The 21,238-nt window shown below is 38.7% G+C and overlaps 3 protein-coding genes across 3 annotated transcripts in view; 2 read left to right on the top strand and 1 right to left on the bottom strand.

The window, feature by feature from the left end:
• Window positions 1-12,730, top strand: part of LOC131834282 (SLA class II histocompatibility antigen, DQ haplotype D alpha chain-like) — a 112,728-nt gene extending 99,998 nt beyond the window's left edge. The window contains exon 5 of the mRNA XM_059178729.1: window positions 12,412-12,730. The gene's annotated coding sequence lies outside the window, so the exon portion shown is untranslated. The remainder of the gene's footprint in view (window positions 1-12,411) is intronic.
• Window positions 1-21,238, bottom strand: part of LOC131834279 (HLA class II histocompatibility antigen, DQ beta 2 chain-like) — a 113,739-nt gene that overhangs the window by 72,420 nt on the left and 20,081 nt on the right. The gene's annotated exons all lie outside the window — the stretch shown is intronic.
• LOC131834281 (HLA class II histocompatibility antigen, DQ alpha 2 chain-like) lies at window positions 6,430-12,730 on the top strand. Its single transcript, XM_059178727.1, has 5 exons — window positions 6,430-6,563; window positions 10,848-11,093; window positions 11,537-11,818; window positions 12,063-12,237; window positions 12,412-12,730. Exons 1-4 carry the CDS (start codon window positions 6,476-6,478, stop codon window positions 12,215-12,217), a joined length of 771 nt encoding a protein of 256 aa, XP_059034710.1. The 5' UTR covers window positions 6,430-6,475; the 3' UTR covers window positions 12,218-12,237; window positions 12,412-12,730.

Genomic DNA, 21,238 nt, shown 5'->3' with positions numbered 1-21,238 from the left:
AAATATTCCTGTATAATGAATGATCATGGTAACCCATGTGCTAAACAGAGACAAAAGAAAAAAATTAAATTACCTTTCTTCCTACAGCCCATTGACCAGTCCTTGAAACCATGGGAACTGAGCTGCTTAGATGTTGACACTTTGCTAAGGGCAAAAGTCAATATTAGCCTGACCCTCCAGCGTCCTGTGAGTCTGTTAAATGTATTCTACTTTAAACAAGTTTCTATTCCTTTGGAAGCTCCCTTTATCTCCATTCCCCTCTGCTCCATCCCCTTCCCAACCTCCCAGATAAATGTTAGGAATCATCCTCCAAGCATATGCCTCACTGATATATATCTGAGGGGTCTCATGACTGAGGATTCATTAAACAGTAGTGAAAGACATTTCCTAAAAATAGCTAATGCTTCAAGGTTCTGGATACCTTGTCTTCAAAATATCTTGGAGGCTTTTGCTGCCCCTAACCCCCTCCCAGCTTGAAAGTATATAATTGGTGACTCTTCAAGACCCTAGGGAAGCTCTTTCTACCCATGGGTCCTGTCTCCCGTGCTTTAATAAAATCACTTTTTGCACTGAAGACATCTCAAGAATTCTTTTTTGGCCACCTTATCCAAACCCCACCTCTTCAAACTACATCAAAGTACATTAGGATTGGAGAGTTCCTGGAAAGAGAACCAAACACCCCTGGACATGAAGACCATCATCTGTCTCCAGGCAGTCAGTACTGTAACCTGATAAATGAAGAGCTTCAGTTCAGTGAACAAGCATTTATTGACTATATGCTATAGTCCTAGCATGCCGTCCTTATCAAAGAACCTATTCAGTTTAGCTGAAGAGTTCCCTTAAGTTCTAGTGAAAGATCTAGACATGGAGGCAATTTTTGAGGGTTTTCAGCAGTTTAAGAGAGAAAGCAACTAGTTCATAGAAAGGAATTGTTGGTGGCAAAGATTAGGTGGGAGTGATATTACATGAAAAACAGAATAACTGTCTTTGCAATGCCCATCTGCTTCATTAATGTGGTGCCTAAATGTGGTCTCTCTCAATCAGATGGGGGCCGCAAATGTGAGGCATGGATCAGGTGGAAGCCAGTAGCACTGGAAGGGAAAGAATTCACCTGAAGTAGATCAATGGAGATAGACAAGGGAGGGTAAGACCACAGAGGAGAGGCTGTCTGTAAGGAGGCAGTGGGTGGGGGCTGTGTTTAAAAGGGGAAGATAACGCTGTATGGCAACCTATGGAACTCTCCCTTTTTTGCTAACTGTGCCAAGTTGTAACTAGCTCATTGGTCAGTGAGGGCCTGTGGATATTTTGTGGTGGCTCACCTGATGGACCTGTCTGCGTTCCATCCCTCAAACCTGTTTGCCTAAAAGCAGCCTCTACAATCAGCTTTTTCATTTGAGAGGACAGGTGACTGGATTATCAGTACAAAGGCCTTTGCATAAAAATGTGCTTGATAAGATCACTTACAATTCTCCCACTTTCTGTACTCTCATTAGGAAACCCTAAATGTCTTTTGAGAGAACAAATCAAAACATCTTGTGCATGTTGGAATTCAACTGTTCTTGGTTCACATCTCCTTTGAGAAAGTTATGGGGAGAAAGTAAAACTTAGTAGGTGAGTGGGTGGGATTCATGCAATTAAGGAAGCACTCCAACTCTCACATGCAAAACTCATTGCTCTATTATACCCGGAAGCCAGAGAACATTGTGGTACATTGCAAAAATTGTCATAAATTCTTTTACAGCTCATAGTATTAAGAACTGCAATGTTAACTCACCTCTTAAATTGACTTAGTACTGGGACTTGCCTGAGCTGCCCCAGAACAGTGTGCTCACATGGGCATGGCACCATTTGCTGTCTTTCAGAATCATGAGAAAATACTAAAACATTATTCAAATCATTACATTTTATTGTGGTTTGTGTATAGAAAAAGCTGATGAGATAATATCCTTCACAAAAAAATTCAACTTCCTGGTGATCTCTTAGTGCTGCTCTGGTTTCCAGGCTCTCCAATCCCACCCTGCCATAGGGAGAAGGTTGGATGAATGAGGGAAAAGCTATGGGCCATCCCTGGCCTAGCACCATTAATATTAGTCAGTATAGAGTTGCTATCGTTTGTGAGTATTGCCATGTGCCAGGAACTGGACCATATCTAAACCTTATAATTTGTACTTATTTATAATTTCATTTCATCATATACTATCACATAAAACAAGATGGGATTGGGAGGGAGACAAACCATAAGTGACTCTTAATTTCATTCCCTTTTATAGAAAAGTTCACTCAGGCTGATATATTTTGAGTGACTTGCCCAAGGTGAATTAGTGTTGAGCACTTACTTATTCAATTACAAAGTCTGTCCTCTTCTTTCGTCTGCTTCTCTGGACTCAGTTATTGCTGTGAAGCATCTCTCATGTCTACAAGAGGATTTGGCCTTTTTAGTAAAACTTCACCAATGCATAATAACCAGGGTTAGGACAGGACAAAGGAGTTGAAAGTCAGAACTAAAGAATTTGAAAATACACTAGTCCCTAGAAAATGTTATAAATGTTAGTTAGAACTAACCTACATTCTGTCTAAATAATTTCTTAGAGGGCTTCCAATGATGTCAGTTATAAGGACATATTTCATTTATATTAATCAAAGGAGGAAATTAGTTAAATCAAAGGAGGAAATTAGTGCCTTTTAAGAAAATTATTGGACAAAGTAATATTTTAAATTTCAAAATTTTTTCTACCATTAACTTATAAAAAAAGTCTTTCATTTACCTTTCAGTTAGTAACAAATTAATTTTTGTCAAAAATGATACACCATTCTCTTGGATCCAATTCACTACTAATTTTACCTTATGTTAAAATTATGACCTGAAGACTGAAGTGACTACAACAGTTTCCTTGGGTGACAGCAGGAGGAGGTGAGACAGAGTCGGGTTATAGACAAAGCTCATCTTCGTATAGTTAATGACATGGGCTTCATTAGACTTCAACTTCTCCCAGGATTTGAGATCTGACACTGGACCTTCAACTTCCCAACCAAGATGAAATTCTGATCCACAGGGATGACATCCTAATTTCCTAATTTGAGTTGAATTTTCCTTAAAGATTATATTAATAGTAATAGGTAAAATTCTGAGTATCGTCAAGAAAGGTTTTGTCCATTTGTCAAAATCTTGGGTAATTTTTGCAAGGAAATATCAAAGGATCAAAACAGCCAAAGTAAAACCAATGAATCTCTGAAGTGGTAATTAGTAAAAATTTATTGTGCATATGCCAGTAAGACAGCTTGCAAACCAGAAGCATTTAAACCAGAAGGTGGAAGGAGGCTCAAGTATATCTTGTTATAAAGTTGCTTATGTTATGAGAAAGCAGTTACAGCTAATTCTTCAAAGGGACTGGCTACAATATTACAGTTTTCAGTGGTTACCTCATATCAACCATAAGAAACAGTCCACCTTCCTTTGTCATTTCCAAAGGCACAAGCAAGAAATGAACCAGTTCAATTAGTCTTACAAAATAAGCTAAATTAAGGTTTTTGTATGAATAAACTGGTTTTGTCTGTTTAGTGTATTTTTTAGGCTGACTCCTATTTGTTTCTGATTTTAGCAGTAGAAAGCAGTTAAGTCTGGATCCAGGAAAAGCATAGAAACATGTTATTTCCTGCACTAAAAGAAGGATGCCACATCATAAATGAAGCATGCCTCAGTGGAACCTCAGAATCTCTCTTCATCCATAATGACACACACTTGAAAACTAAATCCACACATAGGGTCAAATATCTATCCTAATTATCTTAGGACTCTGTATTCTGAATCCACACAGGAAACTCCCAACCACTACAAAGACTCATGGCTTCTACTCTTGTCACATTTCACCTCTGCATTCACCAGCTGTGTGACCCTAAGCAAATTCCTCCACCTCTCTGAAACTCAATATCCTCATTGAAAACCGGGAAGATATTAGTGTACTATACCTATACCTCCAGGTATAGGGGGAGCCCTAGGAATTTTTCATTTCAGGTGCAGCATATGTCTATTCCTCACAGCACACTGATGAGCTGCCATTGATGCCTCCAGCCAAAGACCATCAGGAGCACACTTGTGGATGAACAAGTTGGTTTAATTGTTCATTGTGGTGAGGGAGAAAACTCACCATGGAGAATCATGGGCATCTCAGTAAGAGGGTATTGGAACCAAAGAGCAGAACAAGCAGGAAATATTAATTAATAATTATGGGGTACACTGGGCAAATCCAATCTACAGGTCTGGCCATTGTCAGGAAAGACAGACTTGATTCCAGACATAGGCAGGTGCTACAGCCCACAGTGCAATTTCTTCTCTCTCAGAGAAGCCTCATCTCTGGTCTTTTTTTTTTTTTTTTAATTGGCTCCACACCTGGCATGGAGCCCAACATGGGGCTTAGATTCTGACCCTGAGATTAAGACCTCAACTTCAATCAAGAGCCAGATGCTTAACCCACTGAGCCATTCAGGAGCCCATAGATCTGCTTCTGAAGACTTTACAGCTGGTTGGTTCTGACTCATCCAGATTATCTAGGAAGACTTCTCTTTCCTAATCAACTGACTATGAATTGTAATCACATCTCCAAAATATTTTCAGAGCCACGCCCCATTAATATTTGATTTATTAACTGAGGACTAGAGCCCAACCAACACATAAAACTGACAGTTTAACTACTATAGGGTTTGGGCTTGTGTTAGGTGATTTTGAAGAGGATTTAAGAGAGAGGGACTCTGCTCTTAGTTGGATTGTCAGGAAGTAGAAGACAGTAGGATGGAATAATTCTACAGTTGGCATCTTAATAAATCTTACCTAGAATAAGACCAGGCTGAGGCTAAAGCTCTAACTGGCAATGATGCAGAAGGCAATTGTATCATCTAGGAAAGAGGGATGCTTGGTCATTTTTGTGGCTTTGACAATCTTTGAGTTTTGTCTGTGTTCAGGCATGATTACTGAGTGGCCTTGTGCTCTGTCTTGATCTGTCATGATCACTGAGTGGCTGTCTGACACTGCTGTCCTATGACATTGTTTATGTTCACCAGGAAAACACCAGAGCCTGGCTGTGAGTTGCAGACCAGCTCCTGGCAACACCAAGACCTGCTTAATAGTACCAGGTGACTGCTAGATGCCAGGGCTTTTCCTGTCTCACTCTTCCTACAGTCTCTGTCATCATGAGGTATGACAGTGTGCCAAGAAACAGAAGGACATCAGACAGGGACAGAGAGATGGACTCTAAGTGGAACCCCCCCACACTCCCACCCCCATTAACTTGTGATTTCCAAAACACACAGAAAATCAATTCTTCAGGAAAATAAAAAATATGTCTCCCTCTAATGACTGCCCTTGACATTAGCTCAATTTCTAGTCCCTTACAAATATCTGGAATTTGTGGCAGGATAAAGAATATGAAAAGATCCAGGAGATTCTGGAAAGGAAACTAATTTCTAAGTCACAGCAATTCCCCTCACTCTGCCCATTTGATCTGAATTCTTCATTACAAAAAGAATTGAAAAACTATAAATCATAGAATGAGGCATCCCAAACTGTCTTTAATGTAATCAGTGTCCCCTAATTGCCTAAAACACAGCATTTACTGTAGGCAGCATTCATGACATTATGACATCTCTCTCTTTTTTTTTTTAATTTAACACACTGAGAGAGAGCAAGAAAAGGAACCCCAGCAGGGGGGTGGGGTGGAGAAGCAGGCTTCCTGCTGTGCAGGGAGCCCAACCCAGGACCCTGGGTTCATTACCTGAATCAAAGGCAAATACTTAACAACTGAACAACCCAGGTGTCCCAACATTATGATTTCTTTTATTGCTCCAGATGCAAATCCTGGACATTTTGAGAACATGAGAACTTAACTCAACTGGATTTGCATAAGTAGAAAGGCAAAGGTATTCCTTGACCACCACCAACAATACTTTAGGTAGGTGAATCTACTCAAATTGTGGAGAATGTTTTATGCACTATGGAAGCAAAAAAGAAAGGCAATAAACCCACATATGGAGGCCAGGAAAGGGGAAGGAGTAAGGAATTGCCAAGAAGGGGAATCAATTTATGGGAGAATTTCTGGGAGTTGTCACCCAGAATATCCTGAAGAACACCATGTAAGGGATGATGTTATCGGTACACAAGGCTAATCAGAAATTCCCACCCCTCTTGCCACCAGCAAGCATACACTCCCATAAGAAGATTCTAATTTAATATCCTCCCTCCTTTTCTAAATAATTTCCCCAGGTCTATTCTGAATGGAGGCAACATCACAAGGGGATTTCCCAATCCCTTCAACTTTCTTTGTACAAACTCTTCAAGTGGCAACAGAGGTGTCATCATATAGGGGATTTTTCTGATTGGCCAGAACCTGACCTAGCAGAGCTTGGTTTGGGTGTCTTTAGATTCCCTTCTCATTTGGGTCCTCACCATTGCTCTGTCACTCAGAACAGCAACTTCAGAAACCACATGGAGAAAAGGATGAACAGAGTTCTGATTCTGGGGACCCTCACTCTGACCACCATGATGGGTCCCTCTGGTGGTGAAGACATTGTGGGTGAGTGCACAGCTGAGGGATGTAATTACTATATTTGGGAAATGGAACTAGAAGAGATAAAAATAGAGATTGGCATAGAAATAGTAGAGAATTTCAAAGGTGTTCTCAATATTAAACAGGTCTAAAAATTATGGTCATTCCTTCCTCCAGGAAACTGGAGATCCAGCCCATTCTCTGCTACCTGTGCTGTTGCAGAGTTCATCAAGGACATTATTCCTTTCTGCTATCAGATCCAGTGAATACAGCCTGCAGGGCTCAATGGCATTCATTTATGGTTGCCCCAAAGATTAGAAATGTTTCCATGAGTAGATGTTTTGTTACTAAAAATTCATGAACTATTGTTCCCAAATGTCTCTGAACAACATTGAAGCTTTTTATGTGTTTCTTCTGAGTCTCACTTGGAGTAGAGTTCCATGAATTATGTATACTACGTAGATATAGACAAGGGTGTCCTCTTCTTTGTGTCAGATCTGCACACATTTTCATACTGGAAACTGGCATGGGGGGATTAGGCAAACAAGCCCATCTGAATACCTGTAGTCCTTGTAGACAAGTCATTCTACCACATGACCTCATATATGTCACTTCACAAATAATCAAGTAAAAAATGTATTTAGAAATGCTCTTCCAATAATGAAGAAATAGAAATGTCAATGATCATTCCTGTCTCTTAATTGTTACTATTACAGGTGTGGTTTGGTATTTTTTATTTTAATTCCAGGATATATTATAGTTTCAGATGTACAATACAGTGACTCAATGGTTCCATATATATTCAGTGCTCATCAAGATAAGCGTACTCTTAATCCCCTTCACTTGTTTCACCCATCCCCCCACCCACCTGACCCCTGGCAACCATCAGTTTGCTCTTTGTACTGAAGATTCTCGTTTGTTTTGTTTTGTTTTTTGGTCTTTTTTTCTTTGTTCATTAGTTTTATTTCTTAAATTCTACATACGAATGAAACCAGATAGTAGTTGTCTTTTTCTGGCTGACTTATTTCACTTAACATTATGGCCTCTAGATCTATCCATGTTGTTACAAAGGCAAGATTTTATTATTTTTATGGTAGAATATTATACCATTATAGATAGATAGATGTTAGATAGGTAGATAATAGATGATAGATAGATAACTGATTGATTGTATCCTCTTTATCCATTCATCTATTTTTTTAAGATTTTATTTATTTATTTGACAGCGAGAAATCACAAGTAGTCGGAGAGGCAGGCAGAGAGAGAGAGGGAAGCAGGCTCCCTGCTGAGCAGAGAGCCCGATGCGGGACTCGATCCCAGGACCCTGAGATCATGACCTAAGCCGAAGGCAGCGGCTTAACCCACTGAGCCACCCAGGCGCCCTATCCATTCATCTATTGATGGACTTGGGCTATCCATAATTTTTATCTTTAACAAAGTAAAGAATATCTTTATTTTTATTTAAAAGTTGAGAATTTTATTATTAAAAACTCCATTAATTAAATTATGTTATCCTTAAATTGTCAACTCAAATTACCTATACTTCATTCTAGCTAATGGATACCCCTTCAGAGGAAAACTGGACAAGCACACACTAATTATTTAATCACTCCAGCTCTTCTACCTTCACTGTCCACCTTTTCACACCTTCTTTTCATGAATTACTTTATCATCCTTTCTTTTCCTTCCAGGATCTGGAATAGATACTTGTTGTTTAATTTTTTAGGGTTTATTTATTTATTTAAGAGAGAGAGAGAGAGCATGAGCCTGTGAGTGGGAACAGGTAGAGAAAGAGAATCTCAAGCAAATTCCCTAGTGAGCATAGAACCCAAGGTGGGGCTTGGTCCCACAACCCTGAGATGATGACCTGAGCTGAAGCCAGAGGTAGCTCTTAACAGACTGAGCCACACAGCTTCCTTCTGTCTTATTGACCCAGAAAGTTCATTTATAATAACCAAAGTAGAAAAAACAAATTAAGTAAAATGGCGCATGCTCTAATTTTCACCAACATTGTTAACCATGACTACTCCCATTCTAATTTCATTCGGTGGTTTCACTTGCTTCTCCAGAGAACTTCCAATTTCCTTTCTTCAGTGTTACACCAGAGTGCCCCAGCCAGGCTCAACTTATCCATTAGATATAGGTAGGGCAGTCCCAAGGGTATGTCTTGCTTATATGGCACCTGTAAAAATGTTCTAATTTCTTTTAAATTTGAAAGAAAAAAATGAACATTTAGAGTAGAGGAAGACATTTTAATTTTTAATTAAGTTTGCATTATATTGGTCTTTGGACCAATGCAATCATGAAATATGATTTTTAATATTTTAATGGAGAAAGGGGCCCGTGAAAGCAATAGTGTTTAAGCTCGCAAGTCATAATACACCCTTGGTTACTACTTATTACTTCCATATTGTTCTGCTACTTCTGTGTCTATCAGTCTCCACTCCCCCCAACTTTCTCTGATCCTCAAGAATAGCAATTGACATTCAATACACACTTTTGAGCACACATGAGGTAACTTTTGGGGATTCAAAGATGCAAGAACATACTATCTGCCCCCTGGTGCAGGAAAGCAGAAGGACCATTGCTGTGCAGGACCGTGGACTCAGCTGGGACTGAAACTACAAAAGTGGACTGGTTCCAGTTGGCCTAGCAGTGTAATGTTCATCAACGGTTGACAATTCAGGACAAGTACCCGATGAAAACAATAATTGCATATATTCATGTTTGAAAAAGGAGTCAAGGATAAAGTATAGAGGATAAAGAGGCTTTGGTGGAGGGTCTCTTAAGTAATCAACCAAGGGGGTCAAAGAGAGTGAGCTGGATGAGTTATAGATAAATTTGGAGAGCAAGACACTGGGATGAAGGTGCTGGAGGGTATAATGTGATCAAAAACATGTTCAATGAGAGAACTTAGCTAAAATTTTGGTAACTAAGCAGGTACTTGGAGAAGGAATTGGAGGTGTCCAGGAAATCTGTAAAGAGAACTTTGTTTCAAGGAGAAAGACCCCTGCAAAGACCAAGGAACATGAATGAATAACAAACTTTGGTTTGGCTGCTGAGGTATTGCGGAGGAAGTGGGACCATAAGACTGCTGCTGTTCCCTTCCAGGTCTCACCACAGCTTCCTGTCTTTGTTCCCGCACTCACTTGGCTTACTGTCAGCAATAAGCTCCTTGAAAACCATGCTGACTGATGTTTTACTCCCTGCTCCTCATGCTGTCTGACATCTTGCTGATGTTCTGTAAATGAGGAGGAACATAAAGAGGAAGTGTTTAAAACAGCAACAACAACAACAATGCATATTTCTTCACAAAATTGTCCAGTTAGCCTCACTGAGTGGAGTCCTACTGCTGCCATTCTACTTTGGCTTCCTCACACAAGGACATTGTCCATTTGAGGAAAAGGTCCATAGTTTGCCTGGAATCCTAAACAGATAGAAATGTTGAGTCAGAATAATGAGAGAAGTTTAGTAACCTCCTCAAAGGAAAAAAAGGGGGGGGAGGAGTTGGGAGTGGAAAAAATAAAATCTAATAAAGCTTACACTTTGTATTTCTGATGAAATCAAGTGCTCCTCTCTGAGGATTACTATTGTTAAAACAGTGACCTTAGAAGCATTGTTTATTTTGTATATATGTTGTAATATTGTCATACAATTTCTTTTACCCTATAATAGTTAAGAAACTCTTTTAAAATAATATGGTTCTGTGTGTTTTTCTTTGGAAAAATAAGAAGTAGAAGGAGGAACAGAAAGAGGGGGGAGGAGTAGGAGGAAGGAAGGAAGGAAGGAAGGAAGGAAGGAAGGAAGGAATGATGGAGAAAATGTTCTGCTCTGAACCAGTCCTATGGGGAGGGGAGTCAAAATGCATGTGTTATTAACTCATGAAAGAATTAAGAAACAGATAAAACTTATGAAGCTGAGGGAAAGAAAGTGAATTTCTGAGAAAGGAAGATAGGTTGTGATAATTCATTCATTCCTTCATTCATTTTATTATAATATTTATTACAAACCTACTGAATGTACCAGGTGCTAAACTAGGTACACAGGGAATAGCAGTAACAAGGCTGCTATAATTCTGCTCTTGTGGAGCCTACATGACACTGGAAAAGCAGACTTTCTGCTTTTCTAACTGGACAATTACCAACGCTGAGAGAGAGGGAACAGAGGTGGTGCTGGGAAATATGCCTAAGGACTATGCCAAAGATGAAGCCCACTATATTTGAAAGCCAGTTTCTTCTGTCACTTGGTTTAATAAGGCTCTTTTCTCCCTCTGTTTTCTACTTCCTGATCCTCGCCCTTACTGACCAACAGATCATGTTGCTTCCTATGGCATAAATGTCTACCAGTCTTATGGTCCCTCTGGCCAGTTCACCCATGAATTTGATGGAGATGAGGAATTCTATGTGGACTTGGAGAAGAAGGAAACTGTCTGGCGGCTACCTGTGTTTAGTACATTTGGAAGTTTTGACCCACAAGGTGCACTGAGAAACTTGGCAATAGCAAAACAAAACTTGAACATCCTGATTAAACTCTACAACTATACTGCTGCTACCAATGGTAAGTGTCCACCACTCTGCCTCTCTTTACTGAATCTATCCCTACATATCAGGTCTCTTTCCCTTTCTCCCTATGATAGATACACTTGACTGCTTTCCAAGGATATTTCCTCAGATCTTCTCATAGTAATTACTGAACACTCATTATCTGCTATCACAAAACTGAAATATTGTCATGTAATACAAGGACCCTAACTTCTTGTACTCCTTGAACCCCTCAAAGAGAAGTCCTATAGATCTGCCACTTTAGTAAGCATGCCCACAGGGGGAAGAGCACAGGGATAAAATACAGGCAGTGTGTAGATAGCATTTCCCAAGCAGAAAGTAAGAACTCTTCTACCATCAGATGGGGAACTGTTGATGGATGGGCTCTTGCAGGACACAGTGCAGAACCTGAGGGTAGAGCTCTTTGCAATTCATATCAGTGCTGCTTCCTCACCACAGAGGTTCCCGAGATGGCTCTGTTTCCCAAGTCTTCTGTGAGTCTGGGTCAGCCCAACACCCTCATCTGTCTTGTGGACAACATCTTTCCTCCTGTGATCAATGTCACATGGTTGAAGAACAGGCACTCAGTCACAGAAGGTGTTTCTGAAACCAGCTTCCTCGCCAAGAAGGATCATTCCTTCCTAAAGTTCAGTTACCTCACCTTCCTCCCTTCTGCTGATGATATTTATGACTGCAAGGTGGAGCACTGGGGCCTGGATGAACCACTTGTGAAACACTGGGGTACGTATGAATTCCACCTCGTTGGCACCTTCTTCCTCTATCAAGTTCAGAATATCCTGCCTCTGAGCCTGTAAATCTCATGTTTTTTATACCTTAAAGGTTTCAAATAATAAACTTTACCCTCTTCCTTAACCATGGTGCCCTAAGTCCTCATAGAACAAAAACCATCCCTCCTGCTCCATCCCACACACATATACATGAACCAACATTCTGACGTCTGACATCCACAACCTCATTTTCACAGAACCTGAAATTCCAGCCCCTATGTCAGAGCTGACAGAGACCGTGGTCTGTGCCCTGGGGTTGTCTGTGGGCCTTGTGGGCATCGTGGTGGGCACCGTCTTCATTATCCAAGGGCTGCGCTCAAGCGGTGCTTCCAGACATCAAGGACCCTTGTGAGCCCCACCCTAGAAAGGAAGGTAAGTGTTCGGATTTGTCAAAGCTGAGAGCTGGATTCACAGCACAGGATGAAGGAAACTGGGAGGAATTTGTGGACACAGATATGGTTGAAAGGTTGTAGGAGTCTGGGGGAGGGCATGGTGACAGCACAGGAGCCCCTGCGGATCAACCATCCCATGTCTGTCCTATTGCAGGATCACCGCATGTCTGCCGACCAGAGCAGAAGAGTGGACTTGATAGGTGACCTGGCACTATTGCCTGGTCTAGCTCACTGTATTCCTTCTCTCTCCAGTGCTCCTCCTCTCACCTCTTTTCTGGAACTTAAGGTCCTCCTATATCCTCTGAGAGCTCACATACCCTTTGGAATTCTGTCCCTTGAATGCCTGATTTTTTTTTTTCCTTTTGTCAGTTGTTACCTACAGTGAGCTATCTGGGATATTCCATCCAGTTCCCTGGTTCTTTGTAACCCTGATCCATTATTACCGTGGAAATAATAAATTTCCCTTTATGAGATCTTTTAGTAAAACTTTCCTGTCTGTCATCTCATGGCTGACTAGAGCTGTGGCCCCTTATGCCTCAGGTCCACTTAATCTCACTTTCCAGATTATTTTCATGGCCAGTTACACAGGATCAAGCAAGTATAGACTAATATTTTGATATTATAGTTAATGTTAATATTCTCTCTTCCTGATTATGTTGAGTGAAATAAGTCAAGCAGAGAGAGTCAATTATCATATGGTTTCACTTATTTGTGGACCATAACAAATAGCATGGAGGACAAGGGTCGATGGAGAGGAGAAGGGAGTTGAGGGAAATTGGAAGGGGAGGTGAACCATGAGAGACTATGGACTCTGGAAAACAATCTGAGGGTTTTGAAGGGGCGGGGGGTGGCAGTTTGGGGGAAACAGGTGGTGGGTATTAGAGAGGGCACGGATTGCATGGAGCACTAGGTGTGGTGCAAAAACAATGAATACTGTTACACTGAAAAAAATAAATAAATTTTTTAAAAATGTAAAAAAAAAATCTCTCTTCCTATTATTCCCACACTGGGGCACTACCACTCTCTTCCCAATTCAGACATTAATGAAAGTAATATTAGAACTGTGTCCTCTGTATAGACTCTTTATAGAAGAAATACAAAAATGAAGAAATAAGCTCATACTCATTTAATATAGTTTTTAAAAGTTATGACAGAGAAATAAGTTGGAATAATGGAATTTTGAATTTCAAGGTACCAAAAGTCAAAATTGTTTTCCAAAACTTGAAAATTTCAATTTGTGAAGAATGATTGATAGTAGGACCAGCATCCCTCTCCCTTACTCATCCAGGAGAAGATGAGAATTCTTTAGGCTAGAAAAGAAATGGAAGCCAGGAGAGGTTAGAATAAGACCATAAGGTCCATATCTAAGAAGAACCAAATACTTTATTGCTACTTAGGGATAGTAGCAACAGTAAGAGGAATGGGAGTAGAAACCACAGGAGTATTTAAGTTTCTGAGAACACAGGTGCAGTTTGCTTCACCTCCTACATGAATCCCTGCTAGATAAGCACAGAGACTTTCCTGTACCACCATGGCATGTCAGGGACACTAGAGTGAATATAGCTGCAGGATGTTTCTAGGCAGATCAGTTTAGATCAGTGATTCCCCATGTAGCCTGGTACACCCTAGCAACACACTCCGATACCCCAGCCCCCTGCCTCTCACCCCTACCCCTCCTGATCAAGGAAAGAATGAGCCTATGAGAAAGAAATCTCAGGAGGGACAACATGGTGGGGATAATGTACTGGCAACTATGGATGCTGCGTCTTCTTCTAGATTCATTGTCTCCTAGTGGAAACTCTGGCAGAGGAAATGGATCTACGGATGGAATTCCCTGGCTTTCCTGAGTGTGTCCACGACTTTACTCTGTGTCACTTGACTTGGAGTCATTTTGCCCTTTGAAATTGTTTTAGGCATAATTTTGCCCCGGTCTTTTCACTCTGTACCTGCTGTGTCCATACATTTTATCTAACACACTATTATGGAATTGCTGTGAAATGTATGAGGCTGTTCCTGTCCATGGCCCCCTGCATGAATGAAGTTAAAGTATAATTGGGGGAAAAAGACATAATTTTCATATAATAGTTGATACTTCATAGTTTGAGGGAAAGAAACCTAAATTCAATTCAGGATTTAGCACTTTATAGCTAGTATTTTAAACATGATAACACAGAATAAATATATTCTGAGTTATATATTTCTCATCCATAATAGGGAAGTGAAAATACTTTCTTGCAGTTTCAACAGAATTTGAAAAATCTTGATATTTAGGCTGTACAAATACATAAGAAAACATTGCTAGTTCTACCCATAATTAATTTATTTAAAAGGATGGATCATATCATACAGAAAGGATTTCTGTTTTTCTGAGTCCTTTAATGATGTAGGAGATTCAAACATGCAGCTATGAACTATTTTCTTTTCATAAATTACTGAGAGGATTTTTTTTTCCCAGAAACTCTGAGATATCGAGATTAGGTTAGGCTAAGAGAACAGATAGAGTATAGCAGTCAGGGACATATCACTGGTGGAGGGTTGTTAAAATAATTATTAGAACAAAAAGTTGAAATATTTGACTTTTGGTTTTTCATCTCTAATAAAAGATGTATTTCCCTCATTATGGCACATAAATTTTTAAACAAAGTATGTTATATGTAAGCGATCTTATGAATGTTTACTTTGGGGAGAAGTGGAAAGATTCAAGGAGAAAAAACTACCTGTGGGGTAGAAAGAAGACAATAATTAAAAATTCAGGCTAGGAATTGATAAATTTGGCTCAGAGGTTATCATGAAAATATATGTAATAGAACACAGGATTTTAGGCCAGTGAAACTACTCTGTATGATACTATAATGGCAGACACATGCCATTACACATTTATTCAAACACACAGAATCTACACCAAAATGAACGCTAATGTAAACTATGAACTTTGGGTGATAATCTGTCAATGTAGTGTCATCAACTGTAATAAATATACCACTCTGGTAGGGGATATTGATAGTAGGGGAAGCTGTGTTTAGTGGGGACAAGGATATCTGTGTACTTTCCACTCAATTTTGCTGTGATCATAAAACTACTATAAAATAAAGTGTATTAAAAAAAACAAACAAACAAACAAACAAAAAGCAGCAGGATGCCTGGGTGGCTCAGTCAGTTAAATGGTTATGCATCTACCTTTGGCTCAGGTCGTGATCCCAGGGTCCTGGGATCAGTTCCCTCACCCAGTCCCTTCCTCAGCGGGGATCCTTGTTCTTCTGCCTGCCACTCCCCCTGCTTGCGTGCTTCCTCTCACTGACAAATAAATAAACAATCTTTTAAAAAATAAAACAGAAAATGTTAGCAATTAAGGTATCAAATGTATAAAATAAAAATTTTACTATAAAAAAAGTAGATCACCTGAAAATGCACAAATGTACTCAGGAAAAGTTTTTGGCATTAGGCTTTCAAATTAATGTTATGTAAATTTAAATGACTCATGAGGTGAGAACCCAGGAATTTGGACATTATGTGTGTGTGTTTGTGTGAGTGTGTGTGTGTTTGTGCGAGTGTGTGTGCTCATGTGTGTGTTATTCTTAGAGTTATATTAAATCTCATGACTAGTGTTCCAGGAATATACAAATGTTGACCTACTCAGACTCTTTCCCAAGAAATACTGACAAAAAAATTTAATGGAAGTTGCCTTTTGTAAATGGGATTCATTCATAAAGTATTCAAATAATTTTAAAATGGAATTAAAATTGTTTCTTAAGAAAAGAGCAATAATTTCATTCTATCAACTAAAAGTTAAAAAGGATCACCACATGATTACTATAAACAAAGTTAGATATCAATCCTCATGATATTAAAGTATGATTCTGAAAAAAATTATTTGAGTTATTTGAACTATTTCTGGCTGTGTACATAAAGTGTGACTTTATTAATATTTAATATTAATATCATACACAATTAGAAAATCACATTTTTTCAGCAAATAATTTGCAAGAAAAACAGAAAACAGAAAAACTTCACATTAAAAAGTACTGAATACATATCAACCAAATGTTAGGCTTTGTTTGGATGCATATTCGAACAAAACAACTATTAAAAATTCTTTTGAGACAATCACAAAAATTGAACACTGACTGTATTAAGAATTATTTTTTCTAATTTTAGGGGTGGTAATGGCAATATTATGTTTCTAAAAAGTCATTATATTTTATTTTTAATGTGCTGTTGGATCCTGTTTGCTAGGATCTTGTTGAGAATCTTAGCATCCGTATTAATCAGTGATATTGGTCTGAAATTCTCCTTTTTGGTAGGGTCTTTGCCTGGTTTGGGGATCAAGGTAATGCTGGCCACGGTCGCCAAACTGTGGAAAGAACCAAGATGCCCTTCAATGGGCGAATGGATAAGGAAGATGTGGTCCATATACACTATGGCGTATTATGCCTCCATCAGAAAGGATGAATACCCAACTTTTGTAGCAACATGGACGGGACTGGAGAGATTATGCTGAGTGAAATAAGTCAAGCAGAGAGAGTCAATTATCATATGGTTTCACTTATTTGTAGAGCATAACAAATAGCATGGAGGACATGGGGAGATAGAGAGGAGAAGGGAGTTGAGGGAAATTGGAAGGGGAGGTGAACCATGAGAGACTATGGACTCTGAAAAACAATCTGAGGGTTTTGAAGGGGTGGGGGGTGGGAGGTCGGGGTACCAGGTGGTGGGTATTATAGAGGGCATGGATTGCCTGGAGCACTGGGTATGGTGCAAAAATAATGAATAATGCTAAATAATAAATAATGAATAATGTTATGCTGAAAATAAATAAAAAATAAATAAATTTTAAAAAGTCATTATATTTTAGAATTTTCTAATAAAATATTCATCAAGAACATGATAAGATGTGTAAGATAACTTCAGAATAATCCAGGATATGTGTAAGATTAAGTATGTGGGTTTACAAAATTATCCATTAATTAATAATTATTAAAGTCATATTGCATGGCACTATTGTCTTCACTACTATATATGGTTGACATTTTCCATAACACAAAATTTTTCAAGAGTATTCCAAGAAAGACAAAAAAATAATAATAATACACAGAGAGGCTTTCTCTTGAAGTTACTTTGGTTTTGAAGGTTTCCCTCATTTTTTCCCACTTAGGAAAATGTGAGTAACTAAATCCTCCTCCAGACCACTGACCTCCCAGAAATGTAACACAAAAGAATATGTATGTCACAAGAAATAAGAGTAAAACCAAAGTAATGTTCACTATATTATTGGCTGACCTAAGCCCCAAATTTGTTAATATATACACTAATTCAATTAATAATGCAAAAATAAAAATAGTCATTGAATACCAGTGTTGTGATACATACCATGCTATGTTCTGTGTGTACTAAAATAATGTAAAAGCAGATATATTCATTGTTTTCACAGAATTTACATTTCAGTGGGAAGAAATATACATATATAAAATTCCACTAGTGTATAATTATAAACTGTAAGAATTCATAAAGGAAAAGAACAAGGTAACATGATACTAATGGACAAAAGACAAGCATAATTTGGTGGAGGTTAGAGAAGGTTTGAATAAATGCCTGGGATGAAATAGATATTGTATAGTATGTAAAGCAAAAAACTAGTAATAATCCAATTAAATAAAAATAATGGACTTGAACTATACCTTGGACCAAATAGAACCAATAAACATGTTAGTGATCTAAATAACATTTTTCTAAGAAAGGCATTCAAATGTCCAACTGGTACATGAAAAAGAGTTCAACATCATTAATAATTAGAGAAATGCAAATCAAACCCACAATGAGATATCACCTCACACTTGTCAGAATGGCTATCATCAAGAAAGTAAGAAATAACAAGTGTTGACAAGGATATGGAGATAAAGGAACCATTACGTACTGTTGGTGGGAATGTAAATTGGCTCAACCCTATAATATGGGGTTTCCTCAAAAAATTGAGATATCTGCAGCTTCATATCCATTGCAACTTCATTTATAATAACCAAGACATGGAAACAATTTAAATGTCCACCAATGATGAAGGGCTAAAGCAAATGTTACACACATACACACACACATACACACCACACAACTGAATACCTCTCAGCCATAAGAAAGAATGAAATCTTGCCATTTGTGACAACATGGATAGACCTTAAGTGTATTATGCTAAATGAAATAATATATAGAAAGAAAGACAAATACTGTATATTTTCACTTATATATGAAATCTAAAAAATAAAACAAATGAAAAAACAAAAGCAGACTCCTAGATACAGAGAAAAGACTGATGGTTGCCAGAGGAGAGGGGGTTGGTTGGTGAGCAAAATGGGTGAAAGTATCAAGAGGAATAAATTTCCAGTTATAAAATAAATAAATTATGAGGATATAGTGTCCAGCACAGGGACTATAGACAGTAATACTGTATTCTTTGTATGGTGACATGTGGTAACTAGACTTATTACACTGATCATTTCATAATGTATGTAAATGTTGAATTACTATATTGTACACCTGAAACACATATAGTATCATATGTCAGTTATATCTGAATTAATTTTTTATGGTGACAGATGTTAACTAGTCTCATTGTAGTGATCATTTCACAAAATATACAAATATTACATCATGTTGTACTCCTGAAAATAATATAATGCTATGTCAATTATATCTCAAGAAAAAAGAATGAATGTTTTAACATTGAGGAAAATGTCTTGGCAACAATTTTTTGGATATAAAACCAAATGCACAAGCAGCAAAAGCAAAAATAAACAAGTGGGACTACATAAAATTTTAAAACTTCTGCACAGCCAATCAGCCAAATGCAAAGGCAACCTATGGAATGTGAAAAAAATATTTGTAAACCATCTATCTGACAAGAGGTTGATGTAAGGTTACCCATACAAATCAAGAACAAGGAAAACCAACTGATTTAAAAGTGGACAGAGGAGAACTTCCAGGGAACAGGGCAGAGTAGGAGGATCTTAGGCTCACCTCAATCCATGGATACAACTAAATAACATCCACATCATTGTAAATAGCCCAGAAAATCACGTGGAGCCTGGCAGAAAAGACTCTCCACAGAAAAATGAAAAGATACCACGTCCAAGAAACAAGGAAGGGCAGAGATGCTGTTGGGAGCTAAATGGAAACACAGGACTATCCATAGGAGGAGGGATGCTGTGGGCCCCAAGAGGGGAGATAAGCAGACCCTTCACACCAGGCACTCTAGGCACATGGAACCCACACAGGGAAGGCAAATCCCCATAACATTTGACTTTAAAAACCAAAATGACACAATTTTGCGAGTTCTTAAATCAGTAAAGCTGAACACCTAGAACTTTAAAAATCAGCAGGCATGGCTCCTGGGGAGCCAGAGGGCAATAGGAAACTGGGTCCTTGTCCTTAAAGAGACAATACAGCACACAACCCTGTGAAGATACAGCATGCAAGCAGCAGTTTGAAAACAGCCTGGGGTATACAGGAGGGATTTTTCTTTACTAATCACAGACCAGGTGCTAGAGTGGCAGGGATGTTGGGGAGATTTCTTCAAGAACAAAAGAGCTAGTGGTTCCCATTTCCATCTCTTACCCTTCACACTAGACACACAGACACCCATTAGAACCAGAGTAACAACAAACTTGCTACCTAACTTGCTAACCGTGTGCCCCAACTCCACATTCTCTTAGGGATGCAACCCTTCAACCAGACCTCATCATCAGGATCCCTCCACATCAGACACATACAAACTTTGATAACACCTCATACCCTGTCCCACTTTCTCCTGTGGACCTACCCCTTGCAGGTAAGGAGAACCTTTATAGATGACTGACCTGAAAGTCAGAGCAGACAAAACACAACAACAGAAAACAGACAGCACACACCAGAAACACTCCCTGAATTGGCAGGCCCTGAACACAATATGACCTCTTCATGAAGCCATTATTCTCAGAAGCAGGAAATATATTAGACTATTCTAACACAGAGAAGAAGAAGGCAGAGGCCTAGACAAAGTGCCAAGACAGAGGAAATCATCCCAAATGAAATACCAAGATAAGGTCATGATCAGAGATCTAAGTGAAACAGGTATAATTAATATGTCTTGTGGAGAATTTAAGGCAACAATCCTAAGGATACTTGCTGGACTTGAGAAAAGAATGGAAGACTTCAGGGAGGCCCTTACCACAGAGATAAAAGAGTTAAAAAGGAATCAGTCAGGAATGAAAAATGCAGTAACTGAAATTGGGAACAGGATGGATGCAGTGAACACAAGGCTGAAAGAAGTAGAGGAACAAATACAAGATATAGAACACAAATAAATGGAATATAATGAAGCTGAACAAAAGAGAGAAAAAAATATTATGGAACACAAGAACAGACTTAGGGAACTTAAGGAACTTGATGACTCTATAAGATGCAATAACACTAATATTAACATAAGTCCCCAAGGAAGAGAGAAGAGGGGGGAGAAAAATTTTTTGAGGACATATTAGCTGAAAACTTCCCTATAATCTGGGGAATAAATAATCTGGGGGAAGGAAACAGACATCTACATCCAGGAAGCACAGAGAAATCCTATCAAAATCAACAAAAGCAGGTCAACACCAAGACATATTGTAATTAAATTTGCAAAATATAGCAATAAAAGAATCTTAAAACTAGCAAGACAAAAGTAGTTCTTAAATTACTATAAGGGTAGTTACAGATATCACAACAGAAATTTAGCCACCCACAAAAGAGTGGCATGATATGCTCATCTGAATGGGGAAAATATGTGGCCAAGAATATTCTATTCAGCAAAACTATCATTCAGAACAGAGAAGAGATAAAGAGTTCCCCCAGACAAACAACTACTACAGGAGTTTATGACCACTAAATCAGCCCTGAAAGAAATATGAAAAGGGACTTTTGAGTGGAAAGACCAAAACCGATAAAGACAAGAAAGGAACAGACAAAATCTGCAGAAACAA

This window comes from Mustela lutreola, chromosome 6 (assembly GCF_030435805.1).
Source record: "Mustela lutreola isolate mMusLut2 chromosome 6, mMusLut2.pri, whole genome shotgun sequence".
NCBI classification, from domain to species: Eukaryota; Metazoa; Chordata; class Mammalia; order Carnivora; family Mustelidae; genus Mustela; species Mustela lutreola.
Note: the sequence above shows the minus strand (reverse complement) of the source record. Positions and strands in the feature narration are given on the sequence as shown.

Bases quoted from the DNA above. Each gene is read 5' to 3' on its own strand.
- LOC131834281 (XM_059178727.1), top strand. From the start codon at position 6,476: ATGGAGAAAAGGATGAACAGAGTTCTGATTCTGGGGACCCTCACTCTG. The intron at 6,564-10,847 runs GTGAGTGCACAG...ACTGACCAACAG, and splicing joins TGGTGGTGAAGACATTGTGG to ATCATGTTGCTTCCTATGGC. The intron at 11,094-11,536 runs GTAAGTGTCCAC...TCCTCACCACAG, and splicing joins CTATACTGCTGCTACCAATG to AGGTTCCCGAGATGGCTCTG.